The sequence below is a fragment of the Polypterus senegalus genome, chromosome 10 (genome assembly GCF_016835505.1).
Source record: "Polypterus senegalus isolate Bchr_013 chromosome 10, ASM1683550v1, whole genome shotgun sequence".
Lineage (NCBI taxonomy): Eukaryota > Metazoa > Chordata > Cladistia > Polypteriformes > Polypteridae > Polypterus > Polypterus senegalus.
This window is the reverse complement of record NC_053163.1, coordinates 147,631,369-147,648,543: the sequence shown is the minus strand read 5'-3', so window position 1 is coordinate 147,648,543 and position 17,175 is coordinate 147,631,369. Positions and strand designations below refer to the sequence as shown.

Here is a 17,175-nt window from a genome sequence, read left to right as displayed (position 1 = left end):
CATTGCTGTTCTTATCAATGAGAGACATTAGTGCTATAAATTATAAGACGTACAAAATATTTATCAACTTAAATGCAAAAATTCGCACCTCAACAGAGGATCTGTACAAAACTTTTTCAAAACCTGGCAGGATCTAATCAATAACATTTTAGAATAAGCATTTAAACTGAGGAAGCGGATTCTCTTTCCTCTTTTTTTTTATTGTATTTATTTTTATTTATTTACTTATTTTTACTTTTATTAAAGTTTTACTCTGTTGGCCTAGCTCATGGTGGGGATTGTTTTTTGTTAAAACTTGACTTGATTGTATGGAATGCTATTGGATTTTAATAAAATCAATAAAATGTTAAAGGTGGGGGGGTGAATACATAATGCCATCAGTTATTTTGTGTTTTACAGTTGTAATTAATTTAGACAACTTTGCAGAGATCTGTTTTTACTATATGTGTTGATCAATGTGTCAAAAAATCCAAACTGAGTCCACTGTGTAATAATAAAATGTCAAATCCTTCCTTTTGTGAGGATCATTTCTGTAGGTGCTGCACACGTCTGCTGTTGAAGGTCCCCTGTAGTAACATTTTCTTTTTCCCTCTTTCAGACTATCAGCTCCGAACTCAATGATGGAGGCCTTTTGCATTGCTTGATCAGCACCTGGGAGCAGCTTTTGAGGGTCTTGGGAGCCCCCCTGGGTGGATATCTCTGTGGCGTCTTTGTTATGGACTTATCAGATCATCTCCGACTTTCTTATATATATATATTTTTTTTTTTTTTTTTTGTGCGAGTGCAGGTGGGCTCTGAAGTATCCATTAGAGACCCCCTCTGCATTGGCGTACCAGTATTTTTTTTCTCGTTTCCCTGTTGAGTTCTGTTGTTTGTCTGTTACTAACTTTTATTTTCCCAAAACCCAATGTCCTGCTTTCTAACCTCCATATATAAACACTTTTTAGTGCCTGCAGATGTAAATCACTGCCATGTTTTTGTTAGCATTCTATCCCACCAGAAAATGTGATTGCCACTGTCTTACGTGTGCACGCCAGTTTGACTTATTCCTTCTTTTGCAGATCACACCAGTTTGCCTTTCTTTTTCCTTCCCAGTCAGTATTTTTAATTTTTTATTTTGAAGTATTACTTGGTTAAGCATTTCCAACTTGCTTCTCCCTGCCCTGCAATGTGGTTTTTTGTTTGGAGTTGGGGGCAGTTAGAGGGGCATATCCGGCTTCACTTCACACTCCGTCCCTCACACTCGGACCACGTGTGGCAGGCTTCAGACTACGAGAACCTGAAGAGTAGCAGCGAGGTGTCAGGTGTTTTTTTTTTCCCCCTGCTATTGAAGGAAGTGTTTTCGGGTCTGTTTTTGTGAATGGCCGATTCAAGTGATCTTGAAGAAGGCTAAATCCCACTTGGTGCCGTGGTATTCATCGAGCTTGTTTTGGGAGTGAGGGGTGTGCGCGTCATCTTGTGTATCGATCAGTGTATGAAAAGCACACTCTGTTACATTAGTCATTAAAATATCAGTCCTCTGTCTCACCTTGTGTCATTTTAATTTAACTGCCCGGCCATCGACACACATGTGCCTGTGATGTGTGGCAAATATCGACACCAAAATGAAACAATGAAAACTGGATGGGCTTTTCGGAATATTGATATCCTGTAAATGCTTGGTGTGTGGGTGTGTTTGTGTGTGTCCTGCGGTGGGTTGGCACCCTGCCCAGGATTGGTTCCTGCCTTGTGCCCTGTGTTGGCTAGGATTGGCTCCAGCAGACCCCCGTGACCCTGTATTCGGATTCAGCGGGTTAGACAATGGATGGATGGATGGATGTAACACAAGTCTGTGTGGCATAGGAGGGAAAATGTTTCCAAGTACTAATACTCATCCACGCCTCGCTCCCATTGCTCTAGTGGGAGTCGTGTGGCTGGGCCATGGGTACAAGATGGGGCCTTCTCTGGGATATCAGCTCAGCACAGGATGTAGAGTGCTCCCCATAATGTGTGGGACAAAGAGCCCTTTTACCTTGATATTTATTTAAGGAGATTAAAATTACAAATCATACAATTGAGACATTATGATTAAAGTTCACATTGCAGACTTTCATTTAAAGGGATTTGCAGACATTTCAGTCACACAGCTCTTTTTCTACACGGCCAACCCCCCATTTTCAGGGCACTATACTTTTCGGACACAGCAGTGGCAGGTCTGTTAAAGCCGTTGTCATATTTAGGATATTTAGGATTTTGACTGCTTGAAGTCTGCGATTCACAGACATCACCAGGTGCTGAGGGTCTTTCTCTTGTGATGCTCTGTCGAGCCTCTCATGCAGCCATCTTCAGCTCCTGCTTGTTTCGAGGGGCTTGTCCCCTTAATTTTTTTTCTTCAGGCTGTGGAAGGCCTGCTCAAGTGGATTTAAATCAGGTGACTGGCTTGGCCATTCAAGAATTTTCCATTTTTTTTTTTTTTTTAGCTCTGACAAACTCCTTAGCAGTATGTCTTGCTCTTTATCTTGTTGGATGAAGCGCCGTCCACGGAGTTTGGAGGCATTTACAGGAACTTGAGCAGATCAGATGTTTCTACACACCTCAGAATTCCTTGTGTGTCTGCCGTCAGCAGTTCTATCGTCAATGAAGAGACGTGTGCCAGGACCTGTGGCAGCCATATGTGCCCAAGCCATAACATCGCCAGCATTGCCATGTTTATCAGATGACTTGGTCTGCTTTGGCAGTTCCTTCTCATCTCCACACTTTACTCTTTGCCATGACCCTGGTCAGGTTCATCTTGGTCTTGTCTGTCCTCAAGACCTTTTCCCAGAATTCAGCAGGCTCTTTGAAGTCCTTTTTTCACAAACCATAATCTGCCATCCTGTTTTTGTGGTCTCCATATTGCAGTGTGTCCTCTGTGTTTCTCTTCATGAAGTCTTCAGATGATAGTCGTCTCTGACATACACACACATCGGCCCCCTGAAGACTGTGCATGGTCTGTCAGACAGGCATTTGGGGGCTTTTTCTTTACCATATTAAAGATTCTTCCTGTCATCAGCAGTGGCCTTTTTCCTTGGCCTAGCAGTCCCTTAGTGACTACTGAGCTCACCAGATGAGCTCATGATATTCCAGACAGTTGGTTTTGGTCATCCTAAGGTTTTCCTGATGTCTCCAATGGTTTTATTCTTGTTTTTCAGCCTCATAATGGCTTTGACTTAGCTCTTATCCTCACACAATGGCAACTACAGACTACAAAGACTACAAGCAGGCCGAGGTATCTGATGAAGCCATGAGGCCCAATTGAGTGATCACAATCCCCTATGATGCCAGTTTTGCCAAACATTGTGGTGCCCTGAAATAGGGGTAGCCGTGTAAGAAAAAAAAAGTGTTGTCATTTCCACACGGTGTGGCTGAAATGTCTGCAAATTCCCCTAAATGAAAACCGCAAGGTGCATTTTAACCACAATGTCTAAATTGTTTGTGTTTAAACTGTGAATCAGATGGCTAACTCAAGGAAAAATGTGTCTTTGTCCCAAATATTATGGAGGGCACAGTATTTAGTGTTAAATAAATAAATTCTTACATCTAAGCAACACCCGAGTAAAAGCTGGCAAGGGGTCAGTCACACTGGTTCACCCTGCACCTGCAAGCCATCCCTTGGCATTATTAATCCAGAAGATCTCCGAGTTTTGCTACATTTTGTTGCTATGCAACCAGTCGAAGACTTATTATGGACCACCTTGCACTGTCCATTAGCTGTAAAGGGCTTGTTAGAGACATTGACAGATACCGTAGACCACGGGTGTCGAACTCCAGGCCAGGTGGGCCGCAACGGCTAACCCTTTTCCAAATCAGTGACCAGTTTTCACTGCTAATTCACTTTTTTTCCCTTCATTTTAATGGCCCTGTTAGAAGGATTTAGTCCTCTGAATTGATTTGTTTCCTCATTAAATGGCAGCCAAACAGAAATGAGACTTGAAACGAGCCAACAGATGACCAGCTAAACTGGTGCTTCAAACTCCAACCAGTTTCTGAATGAGAAGCTGTTTCCTTTGGAGGCACTAGCTCTCCGGAATTGTGTTCTTTTGAAATTGCGGCATGTTAAGTAACCGAGAAATATGATATAAAAGGCGATATCCCTCCCATAGTAATTACGGCGGTACAGTACAAAAATCACGGGAGTAAAGGATATACTTTAGCTTTCTTTACTGACGATTTTACGCAGTTACAGATATGAAGCTTATGACAGACTCTATCAAGGTGGGGTTTTGATCTCTGCAGTCTGCCATCTTTCGTCACCACGCTGAAAGGATTTTCCGGACGGATGACATAATCTTCCGCCCGACAGCTTCAAAGTGTATTGGCAGTAGGTCCATCCTTATATACTGGTTGCTCCACGTGCAGGCTCTTTCTCTGGTCTCCAAACAAGGACAGGAAAGGACGCAACTCCAAAACCTCCAAAAAATACAGGAATAGCACAATGCCTACTTGCAGTTCTCATTCTCCCAACAAAGAAAGAAGGTTTTGTGCTGACAAAAGACAGAAGTATACTATTCTGTCTTTAGGCTGACTATACAATCCTGCAGTTGTCTTTGGCTATCTAGTCCTATGCTTGGCTGGCAATTCTAAATGCTGATCCCCGTGTACCATCCTTAGTCTGTCTGTATGAATGAATCCATACCAGTGTGCACAGAGACAGTGACATTAAACTTCATATTATAACAAACATATTATAACAGAAGCCGATTCTTGCTGTTAATTAAACCATCCATCCTCTTCCGCTTATCCGAGGTCAGGTCGCAGGGGCAGCAGCTTGAGCAGAGAGGCCCAGACTTCCCTCTCCCCGGCCACTTCTTCCAGCTCTTCCGGGAGAATCCCAAGGCGTTCCTAGGCCAGCCGGGAGACATAGTCCCTCCAGCGTGTCCTGGGTCTTCCCCGGGGCCTCCTCCCGGTTGGACGTGCCCGGAACACCTCACCAGGGAGGCGTCCTGATCAGATGCCCGAGCCACCTCATCTGACTCCTCTCGATGCGGAGGAGCAGCGGCTCTACTCTGAGTCCCTCCCGGATGACTGAACTTCTCACCCTATCTTTAAGGGAAAGCCCAGACACCCTGCGGAGGAAACTCCTTTCAGCCGCTTGTATTCGCAGTCTCGTTCTTTCGGTCACTACCTACAGCTCATGACCATAGGTGAGGGTAGGAGCGTAGATCGACTGGTAAATTGAGAGGTTTGCCTTACGGCTCAGCTCCTTTTTCACCACGACAGACCGATGCAGAGCCCGCATCACTGCGGATGCCGCACCGATCCGCCTGTCGATCTCACGCTCCATTCTTGCCTCACTCGTGAACAAGACCCCGAGATACTTGAACTCCTCCACTTGGGTCAGGATCTCTCCCCCAACCCTGAGAGGGCACTCCACCCTTTTCCGGCTGAGGACCATGGTCTCGGATTTGGAGGTGCTGATTCTCATCCCAGCCGCTTCACACTCAGTTGCGAACCGATCCAGAGAGAGCTGAAGATCACGGCCTGATGAAGCAAACAGGACAACATCATCTGCAAAAAGCAGTGACCCAATCCTGAGTCCACCAAACCGGACCCCTTCAACACCCTGGCTGCGCCTAGAAATTCTATCCATAAAAATTATGAACAGAATCGGGTCAGTGGGAGGAGTACTTCGAAGACCTCCTCAATCCCACTAACATGCCTTCCAATGAGGAAGCAGAGCCTGGGGACTCTGACGTGGGCTCTCCCATCTCTTGGACTGAAGTCACCGAGGTGGTCAAAAAACTCCTTGGTGGCAGGGCCCTGGGGGTGGATGAGATACGCCCGGAGTTCCTTAAGGCTCTGGATGTTGTAGGACTGTCTTGGTTGACACGTCTCTGCAACATCGCATGGACATCGGGGACAGTGCCTCTGGATTGGCAGACCGGGGTGGTGGTCCCTCTTTAAAAAGGGGGACCGGAGGGTGTGTTCCAACTATAGAGGGATCACACAGTCTATTCGGGGGTTCTGGAGAGGAGGGTCCGTCGGATAGTCAAGCCTCGGATTCAGGAGGAACAGTGTGGTTTTCGTCCTGGTCACGGAACAGTGGACCAGCTCTACACCCTTAGCAGAGTCCTGGAGGGTGCATGGGAGTTTGCCCGGCCAGTCTACATGTGTTTTGTGGACTTGGAAAAGACATTCGACCGTGTCCCTCGGGGAGTCCTGTGGGGGGTGCTCCGGGAGTATGGGGTACCGGACCCCCTGATAAGAGCTGTTCAGTCTCTGTACAACCGGTGTCAGAGCCTGGTCCGCATTGCCGGCAGTAAGTCGAGCCTGTTTCCAGTGAGAGTTGGACTCCGCCAGGGCTGCCCTTTGTCACCGATTCTGTTCATAACTTTTATGTTAATTAAACCCGTTATTTAATTCCACGGCTTGTTGCTGCTCTTGTTCTGCCACAGCAGACGTTTCCAAAACTGTTGATTTTCTGTTTTTCATAAAAACGTTGTCAAAAGTGTTTTGGTGACCTGAGAGTTCAGCCTTACTGAGACCTTCACCTTTTTTTATTTTCCGATATTGTGTGATGGGCACAGGTGAGCTGGTAATGTGGTGGCTTGTTTTGTGTCTCATTATTGTTTGGCTGCTAATTAAGGAAAAAGAAATAACTAAGGGGCCGACGTCAAGTGAATTAAAAGAAGTAATTAGCAGCAAAACTGGCCACTAATAGAAACCTGCAGCCACAGCGGCCCTCCAGGACTGGAGTTCGACACCCCTGCCGTAAACCGTGACCTTCTGTGAGTCATGAAAGGTATTTAAGAAAAGAGCAAGTAGATCCATAAATAACGTACTTGTAACTGTCTCTGTGTGGTAACTAATACTGTAGCCGCCGAAGCGTAAGGCGAAGTCAAGCACGGATATAAAACTCGTGTCGAAAGAAATCTCTCAGTCCAAAAGTTCGTTTTAAAAGTGTTTGCTTTTAACTTTTACTAAATAATCCACACAAGAATAAAAGAAAAAATAGTTACACATGTAGAATAAAAGGCAAAAAAAAGGGAAAAAATGTATCTTCTCTACACTTAGCTTTTCTTGAGAAACTTTAGTTACTTCTGTACTTAAAGGTACTTTACTTTTTCTTTCTGTACTTCTTCTGTACACTGTAAATGTACGGTTCAGCACTTAAATATGTGCTGTTTTACAATTTACTCAAATAACCCGTAGGCGCGGGCACAAGCATGTGCCCAGGGAAGGTCATGTGCGTAAGCACGATCACGATTTAAAACCGTATGCCTCTATACTTTACTCATGGCAAGGCTGTCGCTAACTGAAGAATAATGTTTACTCAAAGCTGTTAGAAATGGCTGGAATATACCAATACAATTCTACTTATGGGGGTTTATAGGAACCTGCCATAGATTATGCATTGTCATCTGGGTAAAATATTCATGAATCTTATAGAACTAGGGAAATGGCTCTTACAAATATGATTGTTGATTCCAGCAAACCTGAGAAACGGCGAACAAAATGATGTTAAAGGAAGTTGATTCTGGAAGGAAGGATGGACTAACTGATCAACTTTTTGTCAGTAAGGACCACCACAAGCCCCTTTACAAAGAATTTAATACAAGGTAACAACTGAATAACACCTTGAATTCAGTGCTGCCGAGATACGCACCGATATCCCATAACCGTTATGAGTTATGTTCTTCAACATTCTCAAAGGCATTGATAAAAGTAGATCTGGGCAAATTCTTTCACTTTAACAGTGAATCACGGATTCGACGAGACGAGTGGAAATGAAAAGGTGGCACATTTAGAACTAATGCCTGGCAGCGCTTGTGTATGAGTTGTGGAAATCTGGAAGGCCTGGCAAGCCCAGACACTCAGACTCCTCACTCAGTCTCGCGAGAGCCTCCATTGACTCGGCAAAGATTGCAGCATCGTCAGCGAAGTCAAGATCAGTGAATCTGTCTTCACCAACAGATGCCCCACAGTCGCTGGCCCCCACGACCCTGCCCACCACCCAGTCCATACAAGCATTGAAGAGAGTAGGAGCAGAACAGACCGCTGACAACCCCCAGAATCAACTACGAAGAGCGCTCACAGTACCAGTGTACATGACATCCAGCAACCTTGAGGGGATCCTGCAGAGTCTCAGGGTGTCCCAGAGGGCAGCTCGATCAATTGAGTGGAACGCTTTATGAAAATTGACAAAAGCTGCAAAGAAAACTACCGATATTCACATTTGCGCTCCATGAGAACCCTCAGTGCCAGGATGCAGTCGATGGTAGACTTCGTAGGAGTAAAACCACACTCCTCCAGTCGCTGGTAGGTGAGCAAGTGATCACGGATCCTATTGAGGACAACCCTAGCAAGGACCTTACCAGGCACCGAGAGCAGTGTTATCCCCCTGTAGTTGCCGCAATCCAGGCGATCACCCTGCCCTTTCCAGATAGGGGCGATGATTCCCATCTTCCAAATGGAAGCCACGATTGCTTGGAATACCAGGAGGACAGCCTTGCCGCCAGCCTGGAGAAGTTCACCCCGGAAGCAGCCTTCCCTCCTCCGCTGTGCAATCTCAGTGAGCCTGGAGGTTTCACAGCCAATTGGAGGATCTGCGTCAAGAACCGTGGACGAGAAATATCCAATGTCCTAGCCGGAAGATCAGCTTTAAAGAGCTGCTCAAAATTGACCTCTTGGGCACGGCCATCAGCAGTGTGTCTGTCTTCAGAGAGAGCGTTGACTTTGTTGAGAGGTTAACTTGCCTTGGCAGTGACATTCATGCCTCTGGTGACTCTTCCTATGAAGTCAGTAGATGGATTGGGAGAGCATTGGGGGGCATGAGGTCACTGGAAAGGGGTGTGTGGCTCTCCTGATATCTGCAAAAGGACGAAGGTACAAGTCTTTAGAGTCCTGGTGCTTCCTGTCTTGCTATAAGGTTGCGAGACATGGACGCTATGCAGTGACCTGAGATGAAGACTGGACTCTCTCAGTACTGTGTCTCTTCAGAGAATTTTGACTTTGTGTTGCTCGTGGAGTCCCGAATGAGGCACATGACCTGCATTGTGAGGGAGCGTCAGTTACGGCACTACGGCCATGTGGTGCGATTACCCGAGGGTGATCTGGCTCATTGCTGAGGACCCAAGTGGCTGGACCAGGCCAAGGGGATGCCCACATAACAGCTGGCTGTGGCAGATAGTGGGCCATTTCAGGAGGGTGGGACTGGGCCATGTGTGTCTGCTCTGGGGGGTCACCTAACACGATCCCAAGCTGTTTCATCGTGTGGTGGCTGTGGCAATGCGCTGTACCAGTACCAGTGCAGGCTACCTGACCTGAGCTGAAATCTGGAACAAACTTACCAAGTCACGGAGCTGAAACGGTGACAGCTTTTTAGAAGTTATATGGAATGAGACCTCAGGACACCATAGATCAGTGATGGCGAACCATTTAGAAACCAAGTGCCCAAACTGCAATCCAAAACCCACTTATTTATCGCAAAGTGCCAACATGGCAATTTAACCTGAATACCACCTAAAACTGAACACCAGCATAACCAAGGAGCTGGTGGTGGATTTTAGGAGGCCCAGGCCCCTCATGGACCCCGTGATCATCAGAGGTGAGTGTGTGCAGAGGGTACAGACCTATAAATACCTGGGAGTGCAGCTGGATGGTAAATTGGACTGAACTGCCAATACTGATGCTCTACTGAGCTTTTAGTTTAGAAAAGCAACTCATACATTAACATCTTTTGCCTTAAAAGAAAAACATAATAACAGAGCTTTCAATGATACAAACAACTTTTTGTTGAAAGGTAAAAGTTTGCATTCGGTATGCTTTTGAACAATTAATGTGCTTTTTGCTGTTGTATGCATGCTGATAATTTGTCTAACCTTGGCTCATACTTTGTAAGTTTGAGAGCAACACATGCAGCACTCAGGTCATCTGTTAGTCTGTTTCTGGTGTCAGATTTGATTTAATTCAAAGCTGAAAACAGCTGCGCACAAGCATAAGATGTTCCAAACAAAGTAAGGAAAGCGATCTCAAGTGCCTTCATTGACTTAAGATTATTTGGCAGAGAATTCCACACTTTAAGGATTTCATTTTCATAACTAACTGTGCTGTCCTTTGTCATCCCTTCGATCCTCTCAAGTGTTTCACGCAGGTCTTCCCTATTAAGCTCCCCCAAAGCTTCCATTATATATTGTGGGGTCGTGGATCAGGTGTGGCGATTAGCAACTCCGGCAATAATTACAGATGCGGACGACTCCTCACCTGTTCGCTTAGCGAGGACTGCCCGCATCACAAAGCTCCCGGAAACCGCTCCGGCCACTCTACCATAACCCCCTTTAAGCCGTGAGTGTTAAAACTGGCCTTTTCGATTTTGAGCTGTGGACCCGCTATATCACATCCCCTCCAACCCCACCACGGGAATCACAGACTCAAAAGGCTGCAGTCCGTGCCGCACCCTCAAGCAGCATGTGTGCCGCCTGCCTTACCCCAGACAGGAGAGGAAGGACGCGCTCCCATTGGGCTGCTGGGCAGAGGGGCAGGTGATGTGAGGAAAGTCCTCCGGCGCGCGTGAAGAGGGGGAGCGGTGAGGGGAGCAGCCCGGCCCGCATTCCTCTGGCTTTATAGTAACGAACTCTGTGCTCGGGGCGGCGCGTGCCCACTGAGAGGGCTCTGAGTGCCCCCTTTGGCACGCGTGCCATAGGTTCGCCACCACTGCCATAGATGTTAGCTAAACAAACAAGCCTGATGGACTGAAGGGTCTTCTCTTGTTAGTCAAATGTCTTATGTTCTTACATTTACTTGTTTTTTGCAAACGTGTGCATCTAAAAGGACATACAAACCCCCAGTCCATACAAACATCACATTATTTCACCTGATTATCATTTTTAGGCCTCATGGAACAAATCACGAGTAGCCACAAAGTTGTTTATTTTTGTCATCCGAGCCGAGCAGGTGAAGCAGCACGTCAGGGACACAGTGGTTAGTGGTGTGCACTGAACAGGAAAATGAATGTTTCACAGATAGCAGCGTAGCCGCTAGGTGGTCACAAAGTGGCTTTTTGTAAAACAATGCTGTTTTTGTGTGTGTGTCTCTCTCTCTCATTTGACTTTATAAAGCTACTTGCTTTAGAGAATGGATAAGGTAAAAAAAAAAAGAAAAGCATCAAAGATTGTGTCCAAATCTGGATGTCGTCTTTCATGATAATCTTTCTTAATTCTTGAAACAAATGACACTACTGTGCAAAAGTATTCAACCCCCTGAACGTCATCCTGATTTTTCCGCACGACAGACGGTTTTGTACTCCGGTGTTTTCCATTCAGTTTTTGTAATGTGAACTCTCAATGCTGTAACAACACGTATGTAGAAATTTAACTGAAGAAGACAAACGCCAAAGTCAGCGTTTTCAGACGTATTCAAGGCCTACACAGTCACACTTGTGCTACAGTAACGGCCTTCATTCTTTTGGGGTTTAGTCAGGTCCATAAGTATTTGGACGGTGAAGCAGTCAAGATGTGATTGAAGTGTAGACTTGCAGCTTTAATTCTTTGAGAGCTGAATATTTTTTCCAAAAAACTCAGTTTTCTGAAAAGCACACAATGCACTGGTGTCATACATAGATCAACATAAATCGTCTGTTGCTGCGTGCTGCAACAGCTGTTGGCATTTGTTTGGCATGTCTGGCAGCAGTGGCAGTGCAGGGGCGGCTTGATGGCAAGCAGGAATGCACGGTGGGCCGGCTACCTCTCCATCTTTGCACAGCAGGTTGGCAACGGTGGCAGTCGCAGTGTCACATAATATGGTTTGTACCTCTTATCTAGGCAAACGCTGCTGTAGACGTATCAGCTACACCAGGGGTGTCCACACTTTTTGGGCTTGCAAGCTACTTTTAAAATGACCAGTTTGAAATGATCTACCTACATTAAAAATTATATAAACTGCTCAAAAAAAATTAAAGGAACACTTTAAAAACACATCAGATCTCAATGGGAAAAAGAAATCCTCCTGGATATCTATACTGATATAGACTGGGTAATGTGTTAGGAACGAAAGGATGCCACATCGTTTGATGGAAATGAAAATGATCAACCTACAGAGCCCTGAATTCAAAGACGCCCCAAAAATCAGAGTGAAAAAATTATGTGGCAGGCTAGTCCATTTTGCCAAAATTTAATTGCAGCAACTCAAAATTGTGCAGCACTTTGTGTGGCCCCTGTGTTCTTGTATGCATGCTTCTAATGAGATGACAGATGGTGTTGTGGGGGATCTCCTCCCAGATCTGGACCAGGGCATCACTGAGCTCCTGGACAGTCTGAGGTGCAACCTGGTGGCATTGGATGGACCAAAACATAATGTCCCAGAGGTGTTCTATTGGATTTAGGTCAGGAAAGTGTGGTGGCCAGTCAATGGTATCAATTCCTTCATCCTCCAGGAACTGCCTGCATACTCTCACCACATGAGGCCAGGAATTGTCGTGCACCAGGAGCCACTGTACCAGCATAGGGTCTGACAATGGGTCCAAGGATTTCATCCTGATACCTAATGGCAGCCAAGGTGCCTTTGTCAAGCCTGTAGCAGTCTGTGTGACCCTCCATGGATATGCCTCCCCAGACAATCATTAACCCACCACCAAACTGCTCATGCTGAATGATGTTACAGGCAGCATAATGTTCTCCATGGCTTCTCCAGACCCTTTCACTTCTGTCATGTGCTCAGGGTGAACCTGCTCTTATCTGTAAAAAGCACAGGGCACCAGTGGTGCATCTGCCAATTCTGGTATTCTATGGCGCTTGCCAATCGAGCTGCATGCTGCTGGGCAGTGAGCTCAGGGCCCATTAGAGCACATGGGGCCCTTGGGTCACCCTCATGAAGTCTTTCTGGTTGTTTGGTCAGAGACATTCACACCAGTGGCCTGCTGGAGGTCATTTTGTAGGGCTCTGGCAGTGCTCATCCTGTTCCTCCTTGCCCAAAGGAGCAGATACTGGTCCTGCTGATGGGTTATGGACCTTCTATGGCCCTCTCCAGCTCTCCTAAAGTAACTGCTTGTCTCCTAGAATCTCCTCCATGCCCTTGAGACTGTGCAGGGAGACACAGCAAACCTTCTGGCAATGACACGTATTGATGTGCCATCCTGGAGAAGTTGGACTACCTGTGCAACCTCTGTAGGGTCCAGGTATCGCCTCATGCTACCAGTAGTGACACTGACTGTAGCCAAATGCAAAACTAGTGAAGAAACAGTCAGAAAAGATGAGGAGGGAAAAATGTCAGTGGCCTCCACCTGTTAAACCATTCCTGTTTTGGGGTCATCTCATTGTTGCCCCTCTAGTGCATCTGTTGTTAATTTCATTAACACCACAGCAGCTGAAACTGATTAACAACCCCCTCTGCTACTTAACTGACCAGATTAATATCCCATAAGTTTCATTGACTTTATGCTATACTCTGATTAAAAAGTGTTCCTTTAATTCTTTTGAGCAGTATATATATATATATATATATATATATATATATATATTCATGGCGTTCGTAGTCTGACTCACAATCTGATTGTATGGGTGGTTACCTACCAGGTAATGCTTGTGGTTGATCTTGCAACTGAAGAGGGCACCGTGGCGGATGTTTGCTGTATTGCAACGTAAAGATAGACTAATGTTTGAAAGAATTTTTTTGGATGCAACGCGATCTACCTGCAGTACCTTTCCGATCTACCGGTCGATCGCGATCGCCGTACTGGGCACCCCTGAGCTACGCTAACGTGTTCAGCAGTTGACTGATAGGCCGATGATGGTACCTCACTTTCGTTTTCGATGTCCAGCTCCAGATCACTTGCATCAAACTCAGAGTCCAATTCAGCAATAATACATAAAACCTCCATGGGGTATTTTGCTTTGCACATTTACTTTAGTCTCGGGAGATGTTGATGCCATTTTAGAGGTTATTTGCTCTTCACTACTCATGCACACATAGGAAATCGAGGTCAAATCAACAAAGCTACGTAACTTTCTTCGAACTAAAAAGTAAGGGGGAGTTTTGTGGCAGTTTACAGCCCATTGCCGTCCTGTACCCCTGAATTTCGAACAAAAGTCAACATCAGCCCTGAAAGAGTTCAAATTAAGGGGTTTAACCAGGTACTTTGTATGAGCCACTTTGAAAAGATGGCCATTTTTACATGTGGACCCCCTATTTTCAGGGGCTTAAAAGTATTTGGACAAACTGACATAATCATAAATATAACAATCATTTCCAATATTTGATTGAAAGTCCTTTCCAGTCAATGGCTGGCTCAAGTCTGAACCCCTGGCCATCTCCAAATGTTGGGTTTCCACCCCAGTGATTCTTTACTGCCGCTGTCTTCAGGTGCCGCTTGTTCGTTGGACTTTCTGCCTTCAGTTTTGTCTTCAGCAAGTGAACTGCATGGCCAGTTGGGTTGAGGTCACGTGATTGACTTGGCCACTGAAGAATATTCCACTACTTTGTGTTGTAAAGCACTTGGTTTGCTGCCCCAGTGTGTTTTGTCTCCTTGTCCATCTGTACTGTGAAGTATCGTCCTGTCAGTTTTGCTGCATTTGTCTGAATCTGAGCAGACATTAGAGCCCCCCTGGACACCTCAGAATTCATCCCGCTACTTCGGCCAGCAGTCACATCATCAATAAACATCGGTGACCAACTTCCATTAGCAGGCACGTATGATCGGGCCATACCACAGCCTCCACCATGTTTCACAGATGATGTGGTAGGCTGCAGATCACGAGCCACTCCTTCTCTTCTCCATACTCTTCTCTATCCATCATCTTGGTGCATGTTGATCTTAATTTCATTTGTCCAAAGAAAACTGTCCTGAAACTGGACTGTTTTTTAAAAATCCATCCATCCATCCATTTTCGAACCCGCTGAATCCGAATACAGGGTCACGGGGGTCTGCTGGAGCCAATCCCAGCCAACACAGGGCACAAGGCAGGAACCAATCCTGGGCAGGGTGCCAACCCACCACAGGACACACACAAACACACCCACACACCAAGCACACACTAGGGCCAATTTAGAATCACCAATCCACCTAACCTGCATGTCTTTGGATTGTGGGAGGAAACCCACGCAGACACGGGGAGAACATGCAAACTCCACGCAGGGAGGACCCGGGAAGCGAACCCAGGTCTCCTAACTGCGAGGCAGCAGCGCTACCACTGCGCCACCGTGCCACCCTTTTTTAAAAATGTTTTCTGATATAGTCTAATCTGTCCTTCCTATGTTTGAGGCTTACCGGTGGTTTGCAACTTGTTGTAAGCCCTCTTGTCTTTACTTTCATCAAGTCTTCTCTTGATTGTAGACTTTGGCAATGATGGGCCGACCTCCCTGAGATTGGTCTTGGTTTGGCCACATGTTGTGAAGGTCTTCTTCTTCACCAAGGACAGAATTCTGCCGTCATCCAGCACAGTTGTCTTCCATGGTTGTCCAGACCCTCGCCAGTGTGTTCCTTCTCTTTATGAATGTATCAGATGGTTGATTTGACCACTCCTGGTGTTTCTGCTCTCTCTCTGATGGGTTTGTTTTGTCTTCTCTGCCTAATGATGGCCTGTTTTTACTTGCATAGACGTCTGTGACGATGCAGGTTCGGCTCCTTTCTCCCGTCGCTATTCGGGAGCCCTTCAACCCACTACCGTCGGTAATGTCACCGATGAGCTAGTCAGTGAAGGCAACAATTGAGCAAGGGGATGGTAAAGATGTGCAAAAGTGCTTTTATTAAAAGAAACAATCAAAACAAAACAGTGTTCCATGTAAAATGCAGTGCTTCGAAAAGAGTCATTAAATAAATAATCCATTAAAAGAAAAACGTGGAGGTAAAAACACGCACAAAAAAACAATCCTTTTAAAACGAGGTTAAAACGTTCTTACGGAAGCAGTCTTTAAAAATCGACAACAAGTTCAGTGTCTCCCCTGCTTCTCATTGTCCAGGCTCCGTAACAGGGGAGTCACACTATCTGCAGCTGACCTTCTCTCCACTAATGATCTGGTGGCGTCCCGATCCCTCCAGACCGAGATTTGGCTTCCCTGACAACCAGGACGCTCATGCCAGGGAGTTTACCGCCCAAGCCTCCCGACTCCCGCAGCCTTCTCGGCCTCACGCGGCCAGCCATCCTTCTTCCCGTCACTTTCGCTCAGCGGGAGCGACCACTAGCTACAGCCCATGGGTGTCAGCCGAACACCCCGCTGCCTGCGAGCCTAACTCCCGCTCGCTCAATCACTTGCTCGACCTCCTGCACCGACTTGTTCAAACACTTCCCGCTTCCTGTAACCTCCATCCTTTCTTTCTCTGATCTTTCTTTTTTTTCTCCCTCTCTATCCGACTCGCGTTTCTTTTCATAGAGCGAGGGGCCATAGCAGCTGCAGCACATTAGCCACGGGAACAATCCCGGATGTGGGCAGTACTTCACCGAGTGCACAGGTGAGAAATGCCCACACCGCTGATCGCCCCGCGGCTTGCTACAACTACTACGCCCCCTCACGAAACCGCAGCGAGTGCGGTGATTATCTATTTAAAAACTGGCCCATACTGAGAGCGCTGTGGACCCGCTACACCACAACGTCCCGTTGAGAGTTCACAGTGACGGCCTCCAAATGCAAATTCCACACTTGAACTCAACTCCAGACCTTCTACCTGCTTAATAGTTAATGAAATAATGAGAGGCCTGTGCCCACCAGTCAAATGTCCAAATACTCAAATACTTTTGAGCCCCTGGAAATGGGGGGACCAAGTATACAAATGGCTGCCATTCCTAAATTGTTCATTTGAGGGACGTTGAAAACGTTTCTGCACTTTTTAAACTCAATATTAAGAATTTCTAAAAGAGATCACATCACTTTTTTACTTACTCACCTTCGTTTGCGATGCAATTTTCCCAGCATCAGACCAACTTTTTAATGCCCAATTACTTCTCCTCCCGCCTTCACCGTTTCCAACGAAAACATAACGTCCCTCGTATAATGTTTCTGTTAAACCCTTCAAATTAATGCTGTACGCCTGCACTTCAATCATGGACTTGTTACTTTATTTCAAATCCATGACACTGGCATACAGAGCCAAAATTATGAAAATTGTGTCACTGTGCAAACACTTATGGAGATAACTGTTTGGCCCAGTTTTGCACAGGAGTGATTCTTCTGCGTTCTTCTTGGCAGAATTGATGAGACTCTCTAGTTTGGTGGGATGGCATCTCTGGA

The 17,175-nt window shown here is 46.0% G+C and overlaps 1 protein-coding gene across 1 annotated transcript in view; it reads left to right on the top strand.

The window, feature by feature from the left end:
* The window catches only part of ap1m1 (adaptor related protein complex 1 subunit mu 1), a 111,203-nt gene extending 109,676 nt beyond the window's left edge, over window positions 1–1,527 (top strand). The window contains exon 12 of the mRNA XM_039767032.1: window positions 599–1,527. Coding sequence (XP_039622966.1) covers window positions 599–621 — 23 coding nt within the window. The 3' untranslated portion in view covers window positions 622–1,527. The remainder of the gene's footprint in view (window positions 1–598) is intronic.
* Window positions 1,528–17,175: the final 15,648 nt, after the last annotated feature.